The sequence below is a fragment of the Musca domestica genome, unplaced genomic scaffold (assembly GCF_030504385.1).
Source record: "Musca domestica strain aabys unplaced genomic scaffold, Musca_domestica.polishedcontigs.V.1.1 32, whole genome shotgun sequence".
Classification (NCBI taxonomy): Eukaryota; Metazoa; Arthropoda; class Insecta; order Diptera; family Muscidae; genus Musca; species Musca domestica.
The window spans coordinates 8,599,676-8,622,864 of record NW_026712311.1 but is presented as its reverse complement, the minus strand read 5'-3'; the positions used below and the strand labels follow the sequence as shown (position 1 = coordinate 8,622,864).

The window sequence follows — 23,189 nt, the reverse complement described above, 5'->3', positions numbered from 1 at the left end:
TGGTTTTGTTATGGTTAAAATATTGTGTTTTATGAGGAAGTCAGGCGGCTGCATTTGGGTGAGAAGGGAGGTTGGGTGGCTGGCTGGCTGGCTTGTTTGGTGACAGTGTAACCACAAACCAAACAAGGCAACAGCAACAAAAAATGACAAGAAAATAAAATAAATATTTAAATTGGTTTCAAGTATCGCCGTAATACAGGTATTTATTTTTATGTCTTCGTGGCTTCTATTTTTTGTTGTCGTCGTTTGTTGTTGTTGTTGTTTTTGCCATCTTATTAGACAAAATTGTATTGGTAATGGTCTATTAGAACAAAAACTTATTCATGACCATAAACAAAGGGATATTTCATGGGATTTTATGGAGACAATAGGAAATGAAATTATTATAGTTAGTTTGTAGTCACAAAAGTCTTAGTTTGAAATAATACTTTGACTTTCGATTGATCGAATTTTCACTTTGAAAAGTCTTAAACACGTAGTCAGTTTTTGTCGAAAAATCGCATTTCGGATTTTCATAATCGATTTTCGATCCTGCAATCATAAGTTTTGGGTCGGCTTTTAATTTTACAAGTTAAAAAAGTATCAGTCGGTTTTGCCAACAGATGTATACCCTCAGTCGATGTTCGATTATTTAAATACATTTTTTTGTTCCGAAGGAATGGGCCAATATTTTCCACTTCGTATCCGACCTAAATAAATGTGATATAAATATTGCGAGGTGCCTGGTACGGTCTATATCAAATTTTCCTTTTTAAAAAAATGTTAAAATGTGCGTGACCGACCGTGCGTATAGTCGACTGAAGTATTCCATTTTCATGCTTCATAAAAATATTGGTATGGCCAAAATTATAAGAAAATCGAAATTTTTATATCCAATTTTATGCGAAATCATAAATTCCATATTCATATCAGCTTTCCGGTCGAGATAAATATTTGATATAGCAAGTTGTAAAGAATCGCTGACTTGTTTCGCAAGTTATGATATTAACAAGTAAAAAAACATTAAGTTCGGCCGGGCCAAACTTTTAATACCCTCCACCTTACGGTAAAAGAAACATTAGAAGAAATGTGGCAAAAACCATTAAAATGCCGAATATCGGGAGGTACCGTTATATGGGGGCTACACCAAAACGTGGACCTATAATTACAATGTTTCGCCACACGAACTAGGACCCATTATAATCCACAAATACAAATTTTTAGACAAATCAGTGAAAAAATGTGGCAAAAACCATCAAAATACCGAATATCGGGAGGTGCCGAAATATGGGGGCTATATCAAATCATGGACCCATGCATGCAATGTTTCGCCACCGGAGCTGGAACCCATTATGACCAACAAATACCAATTTTCAGACAAATCCGTGAAAAAATGTGGCATTAATCATCAAATTACCGAATATCGGGAGGTACCTTTATATGGGGGCTATACCAAAACGTGGACCTATACATGCAATGTTTTGCCACACGCACAGGGACCCGTTATGACCTACAAATACCAAATTTCAAACAAATCCGTGAAAAAATGTGGCATAAATCATCAAAATACCGAATATCGGGAGGTACCGTTATATGGGGACTATATCAGAACGTGGACCGATATATCTCATTTTCAATACCAACCATCCTAGACACAATGCGAATTGCTCTGCAAAATTTTGGCGCTCTACGTCAAATACTGTGGGCTGTACCGTGATTTCAACAGACAGACGGACAGACAGACGGACATTGTTAAATCGACTTAGAATTTGGTTATGAATATATATACTTTATGGGGTCTACGACGAATATTTAAGGATGTTACAAACGGAATGACAAAGTTAATATACCCTCCTTACCAAGATGGATGGTATAAAAATGTTGACCAGCTGGGGGGTAGGTACTAGAAGGAGTGGTCCGATATATCTCATTTTCACTCCAGACCTTGGGTTAATAAAAACATTGTGTTGTGTGTAATTTGAAGAGAATTGGATGATAACATCGGATTTTATGATCGTTTTGGTTATCTAAAACTTTGACCCTGTGTGGAGACCAAGTGAGGTACCAGAAGGAATGGTTCGATCTCTACCATCTTTATAACAGATCTTGTGTTGATAGAAATACAGGTGAGATGAAACCAACTGCAACCAACCAACCGACTGCTGTCATATCTAAGCCATTCGCCCGACGGCTGTTAAAATTATTCCAGTGACAGCTTATTATATTGTTTACAAGCGTTCAAAAGAATTATCCAGAAAAAAAGTTATTCGTGATGTAATTCGAGGATGATAGTGTGATTTTTTTATATTTGTCTGGAAAACCACAAATGGCATCGTTAGAGCACTCCAGCATGTAAATGTGAATAAATATTTTGTGTCTCGTACCATCGCTGGTTACCGTGATACTGGTAGTGTAGCCCGACGTCAAGGAAGTGGGCGGAAGAAAACAGCAGCATCAGCAGAAATGGTTCTAAAAGTAAAGAAGCCACTTGATCGAAACTAGCGTCGCAGTGGCCGAAAAATAGCTCGTGAGCTGAACATATCGCAATATTCCATTGGGAATATGAGCTCGGGGTAAAGCCCTTGAAATTCCAAAAAGTGCAAGAACTTATACCGCTACTTAAAGAAAATAAACTCAAATGAGCTAAACAGTTGCTTCGCTTGACCGAAAGTGATGAACTGCCGAATTTGGTTTTTTCCGATGAGAAAACATTCGTAGTCCAGCAGTTTGTAAAAAAACAAAATTAGTGTGTTTACTTGCCAAAGAGGTCAGCTGAAAATGTGCACCTTCGGTTGGCCACCAGAACTCAAGCTGCCGGCCATGGTGATGGTGTGGGCTGCCATAACAGCCGATGGGCATCAGAATAAATGCCGAATATTATCGCGAAAAATATTCTGGAGTGTGTATTAATGCCTTGGGCACGTAAACATTTTGGGCGCAGACCTTGGACATTCCAACAGGACTCAGCACCATCGCAATCAGCACACGCCACCCAAGAATGAATACAAAATGAGGTTTCTCGTTTCATTTCCAGCGCACAATGGCCACCAAAATTGCCGGATACTAATCCGTTGGACTATTATGTCTGGAGTATTTTGGAAAGCAAGGTTGACACTAAAAATACCAAAGTGTCGATCACCTCAAGCAAGCGCTTCGCCGGGAATGGGCCAAAATAACGCAGAGCAACATTCGGCAGCGTGTGACGGTTTCATTGGCCGTTTGAAGGCCATAATTCGTGCCAAAGGTGACCAATTCGAACAAATCTAAACTTATTCTAAAATTTGATGCTATTTCCGACATTTTTTGCTTTCATTCAATAAAATGAATGAAAATAGAAAAATGTAAAAATTATGGCGATTGACTTTGTTCCAGTTTTTTTTTTTTCACCCGGTATATAGCTCACAGAACGAATGCAATTCCGACAAAGATAAACCTTCAATACCACATGTTTTAACTTTGGCCATTTGGACCTTTCTCATTGATAGTTTTGACTTCTTTTATTCTTATATTAAGCCTTCTTCCATTAAATAAAATACATTCAAGGTATTACCTGGCATTTCCCCTGCACACACATATCCAGCGAGGGAGGTCGGCAGCGTTCACCATCCATAACATGGAGGCTCATTGGCACCAATACGCTCTGGTCATCGCCATCACTTCCAGATGGTTTGTGTGAACGTTCGCTATCAATTAGATGACCTCTGAAAAGAAATTAAAACATTTAATTATGTCATTATACGATCCATGAAGGCGTGCCTGTGGTCAAACATTGCTATTACGAACAGGAGTTATTAGAAATCAAGTTCAATTTTTTAGTTGTATTTCGTAAAAAAAATTTGAGATTATGTGGATCATAGCTACACTTCCTCTTAACATTTTTGAATACCCTGAATCTAGCTTCCAAATTAGTTCGGTTTATAACATTTTGACTGTATACCTTATTTAATAAAATGCTTAGAAATGTTTAGCAAATATTTTCCTTACTCACCTACAAGCCAAAATACATGGCTCCTTGGCATCATACTCCGGTATCCATTTGTATAATTTCCCAGCATATGGCACCATATCCAGTGCGGTACAATGTTTTTCACGAAAATCGATTTTTTCCCGGCATGACTGAGTATTACAAATGCGATAACGCATTCGCTCGCCATTGCAACCGTTTGGGCTCACACAACGACGTGTTTGTTGCATTACGCCACCATTGCAGGGACGCGAACACATTGACCATTCCGACCAGGCGGACCAGCCGCCATAAATGGTCATACGATTCAGTAGGTCACTCGCCGATGGCGGATACATGTTCACAGATCTCTTTTGCTGGAAAAAATGAAATGGTTGTGGAAAAATCACAAGAAATAAGGACGAGGAGGAGATTGGGATCAGGGAAGGTTTTGTTGAATTACCTGCAACTCATTTTCCAAATCTGTGGCGGTGGTCCAGGTATCATCAAATGCTGTGCTAGCATTTAGCTCTTTGGCATAAATGGAGGTGGTGTGGATTGTTGAAAACTGCAAAGGAAAATAAATAATTATTTATACTGAGTTATTTATACTGAGTTATTTATACTGAGTATTTACAGAAACGGTTTATATTCAACATAGAAAACATTAAAGAATGTTAGGAGCCTCTCTTATATTCCTGAATAATTTTATTAGACAAATATTAAATGGTCCCACCAATCGAGAGAATTTTTATTCTTCCGAAACTTTGATGAGATTCCTATGCAATTAAGTCTTGCCTATTAGAATAAGAGAGTCATTTTGGACAAAAGAATCCTTGAAAGGTGTCAAAGGAATGCGAAAATATTTATTTAATGTTCGAGTCATAGGTAAAGTTAGTTTTCACATTTATCTTTAGATTTTTGTAGCAAATTTTTAGGCATTCCCAACAGATTTTGAACCTTAAGAAATGCCTCTACAATATAGTATATTGTTTACTAGGTTTTGTTTTTTTTTTTTTGACAATTGTTGAGAGCGCCTAAAAATATGCTATAAAAATGCTAAATATAAATGCGAGAAAGTAACTTTACATATGACACTAGCTTCATGTGTAAACAAGTCCGTAAATATATAGTATTGTTCCATTTAAAGGACTTTTATGTCCCCTAATGACATTCTCTCTCCCTCTCTCTTCCTAAATGCCTCTCTTGGCCTTTAACTTTTCCACAATCTTAAGGAAGTAATTTTGTTTTGTTTTGCTGTTTTTTCCCCTCTTGTAACACAAAATAAATACCTTCCACCAAAACCCACAACAACAACAAAAAAACCACCAAAAGTGATTGACTAACTGACTGACTGACTCTATTTCAATTAAAGTGATTTCCTCGTGATATGTTTTATATACCCTCAAAGTGATTTGTTATTTTAGTGCCATTAATTTCCCCTCCAGTGGTTTCTTGCCCCGTTAGAATCACACACAGACACACACACAGCAATCTCAAAAGTAAACGACGTACATTATTAACAAGAGCAACATGCGGTGGCCACTTCCGTTTCCTAGTCGCCGCCGGTTTTTGACAAACTCAAGTCAAAGATATACACGACGCTCTGCACGTTCGACCTTTCTTATGCTGTCCGACCTACGACTGTTGTGTGTGTGTGTGCTTGCGTCTTTGTGGCAATCGTGTCTTTGGCTTCTAATGGACAACTAAACCCTAACAAACGATGCCCGTGCACGCTTTCGTCGTGGTCATAGGGAAAGACAAATACTCGAACATAGACACATGCCCTCACATAATGAATGATTTCCTAAGCTGTTTTATTCTTGTGTGGCTTTTTTGTTGTCCCTATGAATATTTTTCGTACTCATTGGCTGAGCAGCAAGACACACACAAATATAGTTTTTGCAACTTATAGTAGCGATAACCCAGCAAACCAAGTTGTCAGAGTTTGAAAGATTTTGGACAGATAAAATAAAAAAAACCATTAGATTTTACGCTAGGGCCTCAGCTATATAGTGAATTGATGTGTCATTGGAACGAAGCATTAAATGTAATCGCATTTCCGATTTTTGTCTAAATCTCGTCCTTCAATCAAAAAAAAAAAAAAAAGTAAAATAAAAATACCTTGTAGAATTTTTTACAGAAATCTTTTCTAGAAGAAGCCCTTGGAATGCTTATAAAGGGAGGCCTTGAAAAGTTTTCCGGACACAGAACCCGGTTTGCTATGGAGAGAAAAACCTTAAGAGGTATATACCACTTTCTATATGTCTTGTATCAAATACAGTCGCCTCAATACAGAGAGAGATCTCTCTATACGTAGACTCTATAAATTAAAAGCTATCTATGAGTATTCTACACACAGTAGTCAAAATTTAGACCGAAAATATTGTACATCAATCAAAAATTCGCCTAAAGGTCCTCTGTATATAGAAAAATTTAAATGTGTCTTCGAATATATTATTTAGGTCTTACATCAATAGATGGCTCGTATTTTAGTTTTCGTATTTTAAATATTAAAGGCCTTCTATTGCTATCTTGAAACAATTAATAAAAAAAACTTTTCTTCAAAAAGGAAGGACAGACTTACCCATTCCCTCATACCTATTTGATATATGTTGGATCATCTACAGAATGATATGAATGATAGACCGCTAAAAAATATTCCCTTTCTTTATTTTGGAGGTCTTGGACCCCAATTTCTAATATTTCGGGCTATATGCCCCATCTCCCATATATAACGATACCGCCAAATCCGTACCAAATCCGTTTGAGGACATATGGATTCGATCTAGCAATGTCCGTCTGCCCGTCTGTCAGCCTGCTGGCTGGTGAGCACGATAACTCTCGATGAGAGTATCCGATTTGGTCCAAACTTTGCACATCTTAACATTATTATCAAACTTAGATCGAGTTTAGAGATCCGATTCTGTTCTAACTTTGCAAATTTTAATATTTGCATTAGTGCTAGGTCAGGTAAGAAAATGGAATATATCGGTCTACTCCATCAAGTACCTCCCCCACAAACAGTCAAAATTTTGAATATCCATGCAGCTCATAAAACGCGAAATTGACATCCGATTCCATTCAGAATTGGGATATCTCAATATTTCCATCGACACAAGATTTTTTATAAATGTGGTGAAGATCGGATTATTTCTTCTGGTACCTCTCCCACATAGGATTCAAGGTTTTGAAAAAGAAAGCGCTCAAAGAAAGCGAAATAAGCATCCAATTCTCTTCCAATTTCAAATATACGAACATAGAGGGTCAACAGTTTGAACAATCATAACAGATATCAAAATGTATTTAAATAATCGAACATTGGCTGAGGGTAGGCATCTGTCGACAAAACTGGCCGATACTTTTTAACTTGTTTTTGCAATTTTTTCTATCCCGAATCATCTTTCCCTCTTTTTTTTTTTTTTTTTTTTTTGGGTTATCGTAGGAAGTATTCAACGATGGTCCATTTTTGGGGTACCCCATATTACGGTACCTCCTGGTATTCAGTATTTTATGGAATTCTAACCCAACTCCAATCAAATCAAGTATAGGTTAATCTTGCTCATGCTCAAACCTAGTCCTCGGAAAAAATATTAAATGTAGGTCCATTTTTCGCTGTAGCCCCATATTATGATACCTCCTAGTTGGTGGAATTTTCAATGATTTGCAGTTAGTTTGTAACTTGCTGTTAGTTGGCATTTCGGCCACTCCGTGGGTAGTTTAACTTCTCTTATATAATATTCACTGTAGATATAGCCTTTACATTAGCGAATTTCCACATTTAAGTTATTTTGAGTACAGCCGATTTGACTTTCTATGAATATGCTATAGAATTTCTTCACCCATGGAAGTTCTTCTAGCTATCCGCTAAAAAAACTCCTACAGATTTACGTTAGATCTACAATCATCATTTGATTAAATTTGAATTATAACTTTCCATATATATATTTTCATTTAAAGTCAAAAATTACGTTTTCGCACTCTAAAGTCCACTCAAGGTATCTCTGGTTTACTGGGCCTTCCAACACAATTTTTTGTCTATATGTGTGTGCGGGGGAATTTCTTGTCGAGTTATTAGTAGTTGTAGTTGTTAGTGCGCGCATATGTCTGCCATACTTGTCTTGCTATGCCACACACGTCGTAAGGAAAATTGTTATTTTCCCCGGTGGACGAAAGCGTGCCGCATTACTTAGATGCGAAGAGGACGACATTCCGCTCACTCCATCAATTCAACAAGGTAATGGCAGAGTCACAAGAACGGTTTACTAATGCAGCCACATACACACACCAACACATACTCATGTATATTGGAGGGTAGTGGAAAATGTGAAAGAGCAGGTGATTTTTGGTGAATTTTTCAACATCTAATGGATTTTTTCAAAAGACATTAGTAATATGCCAAAGCATTAGAAATAATTTAAAATCAATAGGAAGATCGAACATTTTTAGACTTTAGACTGACTAAAGTATAGCCAGAGAACAGAAATGATTATATACGTAACCATCAACCAGATGAAATGATTGTAAGAGCTATAGCGGCTCGTGTGGAAACTTGTACTGCAAGGATGCGAAAAAAACTTAAAATTAGTGTTAGATTTAAATACATGTGCGCCATCTCGATATCGATATTTGCAGTATACGTATTGCAGTAGGCTACAGCTAGAGTCGGATCTAAATATATAGAAAAGGTTATTAAAAACATAACGAAGGCGTACACGAGACAATGGTATGAGCTATAGCGGGTCGTTTGGAAAATTTCTTTGTAAGGATGTCAACATTCCAAAAATATGATTATTGTAAGAATGAAGTACATCTTATAATGAACGCCACCTAAATATCGATATTTGGAAGATAACTACTTATGGCATACATTTAGGCACAAACTTGTGTAACAACTTAGGCATAACTTATACGAAAATACCACTTTCCCTTCATCACTAGAGTTAAATTTAATTACATTTTACAGCGAACCCCATCTAGATATCGATATTTGAACGAAGTGGACTTGGCTGAAAACGCATTTACTAAAACTGAAGTATAGATGGCGCTCAACTATTTTATTTATATTTTACTATATATTTGGGCGCCATTTATACCTCAGTTCTGATTTTACCAACTTCTAATAATTATTTTAAATAATTTCATTTTTTTTAAATTCGCTTCATAACCTCATCACCCTAATCCACACTTTACAATTTTCTTAACATGTTCCCGGTATTCTCCATAGGCATTTAAAGATCTACAACTATGACAACAAATAAAAACCGAACATAAAAGCCAAGTTAATGTTTAAATACTTTGCCATTCCATTCCCTAACAGTTTTTGCGAGTGTGTGTGCGAGTGTATGTTTGGAAAATTTTAAATCATTTGCACGACAAGGACATCTAGCCTAAATGTAGGTGAGTGCGTCTCTGGGTGGGTGTGTGTGTGCGTGGTAGTACATGGAGGCGTATGCATGCATGCACGCACACACACACCCACAACATATTCATGTTTTAGAGGATATACATTTTTAAACGGCGATTATAGTTGACTTGGCCTAAGTGGTATATAAACGTTTTAGAATATAAAGAAAAGCGAAATTTAAATGTTAATTGGCCTCTGGGTAGGATTTTGTATTTCGTTGAATTTTTTAAAGTGGGGTCTACATAAAAAATTGTGAAAGTTTATAATGAAATATGACTAAGGAAAGGATTTTCAGGTACATTTTTATGAAGGACCATTGATCTATAGAAGCACATACATACGATTTTATGGATGTATTTCTAAATGATCAAGTTGTCATGGCCCAATCAAACCAATAAATTGGGATTTGTGAAATCATTTTTTCAGAAGACCATAAGCTATTTGTATCTGACCTGAAAACGTAAATTTTTTAAATCATCTTCCCAAGGGACACTCGGATCTACAAATTTGATTTCTAAAATATATGTTTCCAATGAACAGTTAGATATATAAGTAGGAATTTAAAAGGTATTTTTGAAGGAAATTTTACAGATATATTTTACAGGAAAGATCAGACCAATAGGCGCAAATTTTTAAGGACATTTTTAAAGCCATAAACTATTTTCCAAGGGACTTCCCAAGCCAAGAGCTCGCATGTTTACGACATTTAATTAAGATATCACCATAGCTATAACGATAGATTTTTAAAAACAGTTTCCCAGGGGACTTTTTGGGCTATAAATGAGATTTGTTAAGACATTTCTCATAGGGCTGTTAGGGTTAAAAACGAGAATTTTCGAATATAATTTAAAAACCATCATACGGGTTTAAATCCCGAACTTTTACAATTTTTCAAATAAAGTTCAAGGGATCTTTTTCAAGGAATCGTCCCAGGTAAAGGCTTGGATTTTGAAAATATTCTCCAATCGAAAACGTAAATTTCCAAAAACATGTGTTCGCATTATCCCCCGAGAAAAACGCTCTTTGAATTTCCATAATATTTTCAAAGAACCCTTAGAAATTTTAATACGGATTTCTAAGGACATATTCCAAGGAACCACTAAAGCAATCTTGAATTTTCAAAAATATTTTCCTAGGAACCAATAAACATAGATTTTCAAAGGCATTTTCTTAGGAACCTTCAGAGCTCTAAAAACTGGTTAGCCAAGGAACCTATTTTTCCTAAAGAACCTTTGGAGGCTATAACGATGGGTTTTTGTGAGATATTTCCTGAGGATCGTTTGAAGCTAAATTTTCAAATAAACATTTAGAGCTGTAAACGTAGACCTTTAAAGGCATTTTCAAATAAACATTTCTGAAAATGAATCTTCGCTCTTAGCTCTAGATTCATTTTCAGAAACCTTTTCTAAGCAACGTTTGAAATGAAAAGTTTTTTTTTTTGAGACACTTTTCGAGGAACCATCAGAGCTAAAATAGTGGATCTTTAAAGATTTTCTAAGACATTTTCCAAAGAACCTTTAGAACATCAAGAGGGTATTTTCAAAGAACCTTTAAAACTATAAGCATCGATATTGAAGACCCTTTTTTCAAGGATTATTTGGATGTATAAATGTTTTTATCAAAGACATTTTCTGAGCAACCAGAAGAAATATTAACCGCAACATTTTCCAAGGTACCTTTAGAGCTATAAACGAATATTTCTAAAGACATTTCTCCAACGGGAAATTAAATCCATTAAAAGTTCTGTTAAAATCTTTAAAATACCGAATGTTGCCGTTATATTAGGGTCTATACAACGACGTGGACCTGCATAGGCAACATTTGTCATAAACCATTAGAATATTCAAATGTGAAACTTGAAAAAAAATATTCGGTGAATAATCAAACCGAATATCGGGACGTACCGTTATATGGGGCCTTTACGAAGACGTGGACCAGCACAGACAATTTTCTGTCTTAGGCAGTAGTACCCTTTACGAACTTCAAATACCAAATTTGAAACAATTTCGGAGAATAATGTCGCTAAAATCATCAAAATACCGATTATCCGAAGGTACCGTTATATGGGGGCTTACGAAGATGTGAACCTGAACAGACAATTTTTATCTCATAAACTGTGGTATCCCTTACGAACTTCAAATACCAAGTTTGAAACAATTCCGGTGAATAATGTCGCCTTAATCACAAAAATGCCCAAAATAGGGAGGTACCAATATATGTGGTCTATACGAAGACGTAGACCTGAACAGACAATTTTTCCGTCATAAGCTGTGGTATCCCTTACGAACTTCAAATACTAAATTTGAAACAATTCTAGTGAATAATGTCGCTTTAATCACAAAAATACCGAAAATAGGGAGGTACCAGTATATGGGGGCTATTCCAAAACGTGGACAGACGGACAGGCGGACATCGCTAAATCGACATAGAATTTTATGTAGATCAAAAATATATATACTTTGTGGGGTCTAAAATGTATAGTTCGAGGTGTTGCAAATACAATGACAAACTAAGATACCTTCCATACTGTGGTGGAGGGTATAAAAACAAAAATGGTATCTCTCTGAGACTCATATAGACACCAACATTTTTCCCAAAATTTTTATTTGCAATTCTGGAACATTTGGTCAGAATGTTTCTCAAAGTGTCCACTTAAATCACCTCCAAAAAATTACAAATCTCTTAAATTTCGATGAACTTCATCTATTAAATTTTCTACCCACTCCAAAGAAGCAAGTACAAACCACCGCAAAAATAGACCGGACCACACGAAATGGCACAGCAGGAAGTAAAAATAAACTTTTCATAATCACAAAAGAAAAGCGAAATGAAATGTATAAAACTGTACAGGAAAATGTCCTGACAAGGTCAGGAAATACAATCACCGGCATAGGCACGTAATTATAAACATGATATAACCATTACAAAACATGAGAAAAATCTGCCGACTCCTCCTCCTCGCCACTTCATGTGGAAAACTCGCCATACACATTTTCCAGAAAGACTATTTTCAGCTATAATAGATTTCTTAAAATTTCTGTTTTGGGTTGCTAACCTTTAACTTATCATGTCTGTCTGTCCGTCTCACTGACTGACTGACTGACTACCTGGCCTTAGCCAGGAAATCACATCACAAAAGTTAAAAATAAACAATATGCCAATGTGGCGAGGTCGGGGAGGTGAGCTGCTGTCAGTCAGGCATTTGATGTGGCACAACATGCCAACCCGCCTGCCAACGTAACCATACAATTTCCTTATTATCTCTATCTACTTAAATTTTTAATCGTGGAAAAAGCGTTGGAAATCTTTTGAAATGTGTGAAACCAGATCGCCGGTAACAACAACAACAATAAGGACTGCCAACATCATTACCAATGATGATTTTTCCATAAAATCCGTACTCGCCCGCTGCCTCTCTCTCGGTTTAAGCTTTTCAACACAAAAGGAAAATGTGAAAACAATTTTTTGAGTTTGCATACAAAAAGGACCAGCATGCTGCTTCTTATATACCTATCCACATAATATTGTAAATGCCATTACCAATACACAGATATGTATCTTGACATTTGTGTGTATGTATGTGTGTGCGTTTGTATTCACTTAACTTGACAGGATGTAATGTTTAGGCCAACCATTGTTTTGACAAGGGATGATGATGATGACGATGCTGCCGCTCCTGACGATGAGATGCTGTAGTAAAAGGTAAAAAAGCTACATAGTATTTTACAAAGGCATTAATACACACACAGCCATATAAACTCACCAATACACCATTACAAACCTTAAATGAAATAACAATCTGCTGCTAACGAATATTCATATCACATCACACAAAACAAGAGACTCGTTTCAAATGCCAAAGTTGGGTTGTTGAATGAGTAGATGGATGGTTGGATGGATGCCTGGTTCGTTTCGAACATTTTGGTTGACTGACTTACATTAGACAGCCATTAATATTTAATGCGATTGTATTCAATCTCATATTTATTGGACCGTTTTCAAAAAGTCGTTGTGATTTTCTGAGATTATCTCGAATATGAAAGAATATACGGGGATTTAAATTCTTTGGCGATAGAGAAGTGGTCTGAGATGGCAGTAAGAGAAAGAGAGGAAAATTCGTATTTCATGGCTAATGTTCAGTAATTCTATGCAGCTGATTTCAGAGATAATATTCCTCAAATGACCCAATGCTGAAGAATTATTAAGGAAATACATTGGCAATTAAAAACTCAAAAAAAGAGCTGAGATTACATTTGTACAGCAGATAACAAGGATAAATGCAAGGGTCGGCAAAGGTTTTTGGTTTGGTTCAGTGATGATTTTCTCAAATTATTGAGAGAAATATTGCCATAATTTTTTAATCAAACTTTGTTTAATCTATTCTAATTGGGGCCTGCTTCCGAAGTCCGAAAAGAAAGCTGCCTGTATTGTTTGAGGTCATAGCGAAAAGGAAGTTAGGTGAGTAGGTTTAGCTGGACAGTTGAAGAGGTGCAGCGTGTCATAGTGGCCTGTGCCACACGCTGGGCAGGTGTCCTATGAACTGGTGGCAAAGCCACTCTGGTTTATCGCGGCAGCTCTCTTTCTTCAGCTCTAATGGGAAGAGGATGGTTTTCGAGTATGGTATTCTCTCTGCTATAACCGGTCTGACCTTCGCCTTGTTATATAGATGGTCAATGGGTGCCATAAAGAGCTGTTACGATTCTTAGGGTGGCGTTCTGGCAGGAATGAATACCTTTCATTTGCACACGTTACTAGCGTGTAAAGCTGTTGTTGTGCAATTTCCGGAATCCGTGTTGATGTTCGGTTATTGGGGAGGAGTAATGCCTGGAGCGTCTTTACTACCGGCGAAAGTGCTATTGGCCTGTACGAATAACTTTTGATGGAGTCCTTGCCTGGCAGTAGAAAAAAACCACCTGTAACCTTCCCGGCATCCAGGCCTATTAGGGTGGCTAACGAGAGATTGAGGATTTTGGTTAGATACTTATATCCTGGTTCATCCAGTTGATTCAACATAACCATAGAAATTCGGTAAGGACCAATCGCTTTGAATGACTTCTCGGTTCTGATAATATAAGCAACATCTTCCAATGTAAACTGTGGCGGTAATGCCTCGGCTGGGAGAGATCGTACATGGCGTAGGATCCTTCTCTTAGCCCTTTTACTCACGGGGTAATCTGTAAATTTTCGGTTAAAATAATTCGCGATGACAAATGTCCGATCATCCTTTTTCCAGGGTTCGTGAGGGACTTAATCATTATCCAAAGTTGCAATGCTTCAGAAGTTCTACCCACCTTTTTCGCCTTAATATATATGTTCGAGGTATGTAGCGAGAGGTTGTACCTTTGAAGTTGTCCAAGAAACACCTATCTGCTACCTGAACATCAGATGAGTTGGACAGTTCTCTGAAGCGATGATTGGTGTACTCTCTGAATTCTTTCCTATTGGCTTTCCCATGGTTAAGGGAAATGGAGTTCAGAGTATATTAAGTCGGAGGTCTGTTGATAGATAGACGATAATGTGGAGGTGGTCTGAGCCTAATGAAATGACCGATTACAAGGTTATGTAATTTGACAGACCTGTGTACACGATAGATATGTCCGGTGAGCTGTGTTAGTCTCCCCTTATTCTGGTGTGTGAGTCCTCATTTACTGTGCTAAAACGTTGAGCTATAAATTTGCTCAGCTAATCTGGGACGGAATGCCATCTAGTAACAGCCGATTTTATGCAGCCGCTTTTCTCGGAGGACCAAACCTCCAACCAGATGCTGTCAACCCCGTAACTTCATGTTTAAAACCACGTGGATTTGAAAAATAAACTCTTTACCACACACAAAAAGGCAAATATTTATTTATTCATAATATTTCCTACAAAAACAAGAAGAAGAAAAAACCAACCCCCAAGGTCAAGGAAGTCATAACAGAAAGAGCAAATCGCTAAATAATTTTTATTAATTTCATAGAACATCTCATTACAATTCACTACCAACTACATATTATTACGGCTTCTTAAAGACATTACGACACGTAAAAGTACGTGACTTAAGTGATTTGGCCATGATTTAAATCTCTTTCTTCCCGGAAGTCCAACAAAAATAATAACAGCGTCATTAGGAGCAATAAACAGCAAGGGGGCCAACTGGGCCGAACAGGCAAATAATCAACGAAAGGATTCCAAGCCAAGATTCTGTCACAAACATCCCACGCCATTTTGCTAGGCAATTAAATTAAATATTCCAAAACGAAAGGCAAACAAACTGTATCCATATTTCATTAACACCCTAACGCCGGCCATTCCACGCATCACCCACTCCTGCCACCCGGACTCTAGTTGATGGCCTTCTTGGAATGGCATTCCTGATTTGTTTTTTCTTTGCTCTCGCATAATTGTTTAAAGGAATGTGCGTGTTATATGGGTATTTAGCTGGCCACGTACGCCAATGTGTTGCTTGGTTGCACTTGCTTGGGGTGAAGCTTTAAAATGACGCTCAGGCCTCCTGCTGCTGTCCGACGCTATTCACGTTGCATGCCAGTCACATTAATCGTTAGCGCCAGCGCCACCACTTAATGTGAATGATTTTAAGTGGTCATAATGTTAAAAGGTCTATTGAGTGGGGGGATGGGGAGGTTTGGATGGAGAGGTGGGGGAGAGGCTTTAGCATAACTAACTGGCAGTGTGGAAAGGCTTATGTTTTTTTTTTTTTGCAATTCAATAAATTAACTTACAAAACATTCCAGAAGCAAATTGAACATTTTGTGTAAAATAATGTGGGTTTTAATTGCATTGTTAGCAGGTCAGTGGTGATGGCATTTTAGCCTTTTAGTTGTTGTCAGATAAGAATAGAAAAAGTATATATCGTCTGGGCAACTTCAATTATAAATATTAATTCCACGAACTAGGGAAAGCTAAATTTTAAACGATTTCGATAATATCGCGAAACAAATCTCATTATGGGTAAAGGATTGCAGATGTTGCAAGAGGAGGAACAAGTAGTTAGTTAAAGAGAGGCCAATATTATTATTCATTGGGATGGCATCGAAGGAGTGAACCAATATTTTATTTTATATTTTGCATATGACCTTAGTCTGATATAATTATTGGGACGTACCAGGTTTGGACTATACCGAAGTAGTCGTATTAATTTATTTGAGATAGTTGTACATATTTTTTTTTGGAAAATGTTGAAGTTTGGTGGTGAAGGCAGGATAAGGAGTGGATGTATTAAAACAGATAATGGTAATTCTGATAAAAATATTGAGATGAGCAATAATTACTTATTTCCAGATTTGTGGGATTAATTGGTAATCAACATTATTTGTATTTTGTAGGGAAGGTACCAGTGAGTGGATGATTTCCGCACCTGACATAGCACTAATAAAAAATTATTTTCTCTAAATTTTTGACCTTTTGTGGGGGAGATACCAGAAGATTCCCATGTTAAAGCGCCTATTATTTAGCAAATATCCACATTATTGTGAATTTCTGAAGAAATATGCAGTAATTTCTCGAGAATTATTACGGATATTTTTGAAGAATTTCCCTGCGAAGAATATTGAACTTTCCAAAACCGTTGTTTGCATTCATCTTTTTACAAGAGCTTTGGACGGCGTAACTATAGGCCTAGGATTTATTAAGGACACTCTATCAAGGACCTCTTGAGCAAAAATTGCGATTTTCGCAAAATAATAGATACCTTAACATGGGTGGACTTAGTTTTTTTTTTTTTGTTTGTTAAAACTAAAGTTTAAATCCTAACATATTGAGTAATGTTCTGGATCTACATATGCAAAGTAAAAATTTCGCAAAAAATATGCGAATATATGCGATTGCTTTTAATCAACATTTCAAAGGACTTACTGGTTAAAAACTTTTTTAAAAAATATTTTTCAAGAGTGAGTTTTTAAAATTTTTTAAATAATATTTATTTAAGGGGTTGCGAAGAAAAATCCTGAATTTAAGAAAATGTTCTAAAACACCCGGATTTTTGGAGGAGTTTTTGAGATTATTTTTTGAATGGGTAGAAAGAATGTAGTTTCTTACTCAGCCATATGCCTACAGAGGGTAGATATCATTGAATATGGCCAAAACGTGCCTCATCAAAATAACTGTTTTAGACCCTGGGTCTCTTTGGACCAAATCCGTTTCAGGAAAAGCCTGCCTGGCTGGCTGGTACTCACGATAACTCTCCAAGGGAATATCCAATTTGTTCCAAACTTGGTACATCGTAAAATTAATATCAATCTTAGATCGAATTCAGAGATGGGCCACATCGTTCCACTCCTTCTGGTACCTCCCCCACAAAAGTCAAAGTTTTTACAGAAAATAATATAATAGAAGAAGAAAGGATCATGAAATTTGGTGCAAAAATTGCAAATCTTAATACTAAGGTTGGTGCTATGTCAGGTGCGAAAATGGACCATATCGGCCCACTCCATTAAGTACCTCCCTCACAAGGGGTCAAATGTTTTAATAATTATGTTTTTCCGAAAATGTAAAATAAGCAGCCGATTCTCTTTAAATTTCGCACATCTCCACATTTTTGATAACACAGATCTGGTAGAAGATGGATGATGTCGTTGTAGTTACCTCCCCCACAACGGGTACAATTTTTGAATAATTGTATCTCTCATGGAATGCGAAATAAGCATCCATTTCTCTTGAATTTGCATTTATCCCAATATTTTTACTAACGCAAGTAAAGATGCGATATATCGGTCTACTTCTTCTGGTACCTCCCCCACAAAGGGGTCAACATTTTGAATAACTATCAAGCTCATAGAATCAAATTATTTTCAAATATAGCACGTCTCAATATTTCTACCAAAACATGCAAAGATGGGTTTTGTCGGACCATTTCTTCTGCTATCTCCCTAACAACGTGTCAAATTTTTGAATAATTACATCTCTAAGAAATTTGAAATAATCATCCGATTCTCTTCAAATTTTACATATAAAAATACTTTTAGTAATTTTAAGAAAATGGTAGATGTCGGACTACTCCTTCGGCATAACTCTTATAACTTGCGAAACAAGTCGGTGATTGCCTTAAAACTTGGTATATACATATTTTTCTCTAAGGTAAGATGTGAATATGGAATTTATCGGCTCACTCCTTCTCGTAGCTCCCCTACAAAACGTTTAGATTAACAATTATTTCCAAAAATTAATTATAGATGGCTGATTTTTTCAAATATTATTTCCACACATTTGGTCCAATATATCTGGTAACTCAGAATATTTCAACATTTTCCAAAATTCATTACGTATTTCATATGAAGTGAAGGAATTTGTCGATAAGGTCCAAATCGGGCATAGATATATACAATGTGAAATTCAACACACCTCGCACACAATCATATGTTTGTGTATAAAACTCACCATCGATCAGTAAGTTTTGAAAATACACAATGTTTACTGCCAGAAGGAGAGTTACTATCTCTCTACCTCTCTCTCTCGATATCCACGTCTGTGAGACATACACACATACACAAGACGATTTATGGATGTCCGTCTTTCTGTCTGTCACGATAGAGTTCACATTTATTTAATCTATTGCTTCGAAATTTAACCCAAAGCGTTATGGTGTATGCAGGATGATTGGTGCTGAAAATGGGCAATGTTGTCCCCCGTTTAGGTATAGCTACCATATGGCCAAAACCATTCAGTCCCACTAATTGGTATAGCCCCTATACAACTTAAATTCCCGATTTTTTAATTGTTTCATAGTGGTTGTGTTCCCACTAAGTATCCGAAATATCATATTTCAACCAATTCGATTAGCAACTGCCCTCTGAGAATGCTCGACTGTCGATTCGGCTGAAAAATGATTCTATTATACTTTTTCCCCCTCTTTGATTGAAGCATGAATTCCAAATTACTGCAATGTTCCTCATCATTCCTGACTCTTGTTCCTCCTTCCCAACCCTACATGGTTTTCTTAAATTCAAATGGACTAATGAATTTTCCTTAAAATCTAAAATTAGAAATTATTGATTACTCGTTTTGAAATTAAACATTTCTGCGATTTTTAAGAAAATTTTAATTTGCTCCTTTGATATAGTAATTTATTATGTTATTCTTATCCTGATCACTTTGAATTGATTTAAATAGGACATTTTTCATTTATCTCCCTCCCTCTCTCCTTGACACAAAAATTAAGTTGACTTTTCAAAATCACAAAAAAGAAATGATTTCCTGTTGTCGCTATTTTTTCCTCCTTCTGAGCTTCATTTACCTAATTAATGCTTTCTATGTTTTATTACCTGATTTGTTTGTAAATTAATTTATTGTGCCCAACTGCCATACCCATGCAGAAGTGGGAGACAGGCATAACAGAGCAGAAAATACCGCCCGAGTGAGGCAAAATGATAAATTAATTTTGTAATGTGGGCTACTGTCCCCAGCAAACATGCTGTTTGCTAGGTATTGGAATACATGTATGTGTGTATATTTGCGTGGGTGGATTTTTGGCAAACCCAGCAGGAACTACTTACCGATCATGATGTATATCGCCAAAAAAAATATCTCGGTACTCTGCTCCAGGAGAAAGGAAAAACTTTTTCATTTATGTGAAATGGTGCGTGATTTGAGGTGCCAACCAATGCGCCACAGTCTGGCCAATAGTGTGGAGTAGTGCTAAATGTAATTACCGTTACTACTATTTAAAATCCACCCTCCCCTCATATCTCCTCACCAAAACATTTGGGGTGTTTCCTCCCCTCCCCGGTTGGATGGCATTACAAAGTTGTTTCTCATTTCTTTCTCCTGGCATAAATAAAATGAAAATTAATGATTTGCTCCTTTGTCCAGCGGAGGGCAGAATCGTAATTAATTATTTTGATGGAGTTTGAAATGTTTCTGGGTTTTTTACGCGCCACAAAAAATTATTTATGATGATGATGGTGATTTCTTTTCTATGAAGCAAGGCACGTTTGTGCTCTGCAAAAAAATGGCTAACAAACAATTGCAAAATTTCCTTTGGAGAAAATACATTTTCTTTCCTACTTTTCTTAATGAATATTTTAAAATGTTATTCAATAAATCTAAATGTATTCCTCTGTAGAAAAATTGAAAAAGGATTTCCAGAACTCCACCTTACTCTCGTTTCATTGTAAACTAAAACCAAAAAAGGGTCTGTGTTACGATTTAATCTTGAAATCAATTTGCTCAAGTGTTATTCCTAATAAAAAATTATTTTAAGTGTCACACGCAACCGTCCCCAAAAAAAAGCCCCGCCTCTTTCCATGGACTAAAGTCCATTATGAAATTACAGCAAAAAGGACAAATCCTTCGTGGAATTAATGACAAAATAAAACAACCCAAAACTAAGCAACAACGACAACAAAAAGCAGACATAACACCAGAGGACAGGACACACGCACGCAAACACCCAGACAACTTTACAGGCCATCAAAGAGGGATTAGAGAGTTTTTCGTCAACGGATATTTGTTGATGTCTGTAATTGTAGCATTAAAACCAAAATTTGTTTGTGGCCAGGATATTGTTGGACAATTCAAGGATGTAACCTTTTTGTTCAGCCAACAACAAAATAAAATACAAAATATATACCAGAATTAAATTTAAATGAAATAAAAATTTCATAAAAAATATTTAAAAATTTTGGTTGATTGGACCGATTTTGTGAGGGGAAATTACGCTACAGAACACTGGATGTATCATGAAGTGTAAAAAGGCACGGATTCGATTGCATTATTGCCCAATAATTCGTAAAGTTCGTGATGAAAACTTACTGCCTAAATAACTAACCTAGCATTTGTACCCACCTAATAAGAGACATTCTTGCCATATTAAAAAGGGCGGGTACCTCCCGATTTTCTGTATTTAGAAGGTATCTGCCACAATTTCCAACCAAATTTACTGAAACTTTACATTTGGGGTAAATCTGTTCTCTCCATGCAAAAAATGTTTGTTTCTGGTCTACTACTTGGTATAGCCCCCATATAACGGAACCTTCCAATTTTTTATGGTTTCAAAGTGGTTTTTCCCTGCCAGTATCCAAAATAAAATTTCAACCAATTTGTTTAAGGACTGAAAAATGTATCTGCTATACTTTAAATGTTTAAAACAGGGATAATTGAATATCAACCCTTCGAGCTGTTCAATTGAGGAGTTTTCAAAAATTATTCTTTTATATGAGTACAAGCGACGTAGCCAGAAATGTCTAATTTATTTTTCTCTGTAAACTGTAAAAAATGTAAGAAAATGAAGCATTTCGGAGAGGAGCATTCCCCAGGTAATCCACATACATACCTGATGAGGATTAAACTTAAACATGGACTCATATGGTTTATCATTGGAGTTGTACAGCCTTCTAAAAAAACATATCTCAACTTGCGCTCCATAGTATTGTAAAGCTCTTGAAGAACCTAAGCCCTCGGACAGGACTGAACCCAATGTTTAGAGAGCCAACAATTTCAACCGAATTATTATGAGATTTCAATATTAATAAAAAAAACTGCAACAAAGTCAAACGCCATAATTTTTACTTTTTTTTCTAAATTTTATTGAATGAAAGCAAAAAATGTCGGAAATAGCATCCAATTTTAGAATAAGTTTAGATTTGTTCGAATTGGTAACCTTTGGTACGAATTATGGCCTTCAAACGGGCAATGAAACCGTCACACGCTGCCCGAATGTTGTTCTGCGGTATTTTGACCCATTCCCGGCGAAGCGCTTGCTTGAGGTGATCGACACTTTGGTATTTTTTAGTGCCAACCTTGCTTTCCAAAATTCTCACGACACAACAGTCCAACGGATTGGTATCCGGAGATTTTGGTGGCCATTGTGCACTTGAAATGAAGCGAGGAACCTAATTTTGTAACCATTCTTGGGTGGCGCGTGCTGAGTGACATGGTACTGAGTCCTGTTGGAATGTCCAAGGTCTGCGGTCAAAATGTTTGCGTGCCCAAGGCTTTAATACACCCTCCAGAATATTTTCGCGATAATATTTGGCATTTATTCTGATGCCACGGTCGATTAATACGAACGGAGAGCGAACCAGTTTTTTTATCTCACCCTGTATATCTTTACCCTCTTTAGAAACATTTCATTAAAGATCTCGTATAAGGTCTTCATTCTGTTGCATTCCAATTTGTTCGGAAAAAGGCAAGTTTCTTTTGCCAAAGCAAATCCGTAAAAATATGATTCCTTAAAAGGGACTTTCTGCAGATAAAAGTCTTTATTTAAAAATTCTGCTTCTCATCCATAGGACACCCCTTTAAAAGTTCTCATATTATTTAAAACTCCACTCCATCATAGTGATACCCGCTTAAATGTCCCTTCTTGAAAAACCCTCTCCTCCTAGAATACCTTATAAATGATTGATCTTGAACAGCTATCTGCATATAGAGGTCTCTATCTCACAGATCAACCATAAGATGCCTGTGGAAAGAATTAAATTGAAATGCACTTAAATCTTTCTTAAAACCCCTACCAAAATTAGCGTTTTTTAAAGGGATTTTATCTTCCGGACTGTCCGCGAAAAAAATCCTTTGCAGTTTTGGAGCTTTGGCACCTAAATAAGCCGTATTTTTGGATGCCAAAGTCCGATTTGGTGGATTCCTAAACAGAAAAATAGCCAACTGCCCAGAGCTACCAGAACCTTTAATCTTGATTATAAAATGCAGCCTCCGTGATTCAAGGGTTATCATTACCGCTTTGCAAACACTTTTTCAAAGCAATTCGGCAATGAAAAAACTTTCTATTGTTCCACTTTGTCAAATTAGAGTTTAAATTTCCGAACATGAATGAGTCACGAAATTAGTATATCTTTATATTATTCCAACTTCAAAGATTGAATTCGTTTTTATCAGCGAAAATTCCACACAGTTCCAAAAAAAAAA

At 36.5% G+C, this 23,189-nt stretch overlaps 1 protein-coding gene across 2 annotated transcripts in view; it reads right to left on the bottom strand.

Moving 5' to 3' along the window:
- LOC101889341 (ADAMTS-like protein 1) overlaps positions 1 to 23,189 on the bottom strand; it is an 82,577-nt gene that overhangs the window by 32,769 nt on the left and 26,619 nt on the right. For both annotated transcript variants that reach the window (XM_059125211.1, XM_011298195.3), the window contains exons 3-5: positions 4,386 to 4,490; positions 3,968 to 4,299; positions 3,530 to 3,680 (exon numbers count right to left, since the gene is read on the bottom strand). In XM_059125211.1, coding sequence (XP_058981194.1) covers positions 3,530 to 3,680; positions 3,968 to 4,299; positions 4,386 to 4,490 — 588 coding nt within the window. The remainder of the gene's footprint in view (positions 1 to 3,529; positions 3,681 to 3,967; positions 4,300 to 4,385; positions 4,491 to 23,189) is intronic.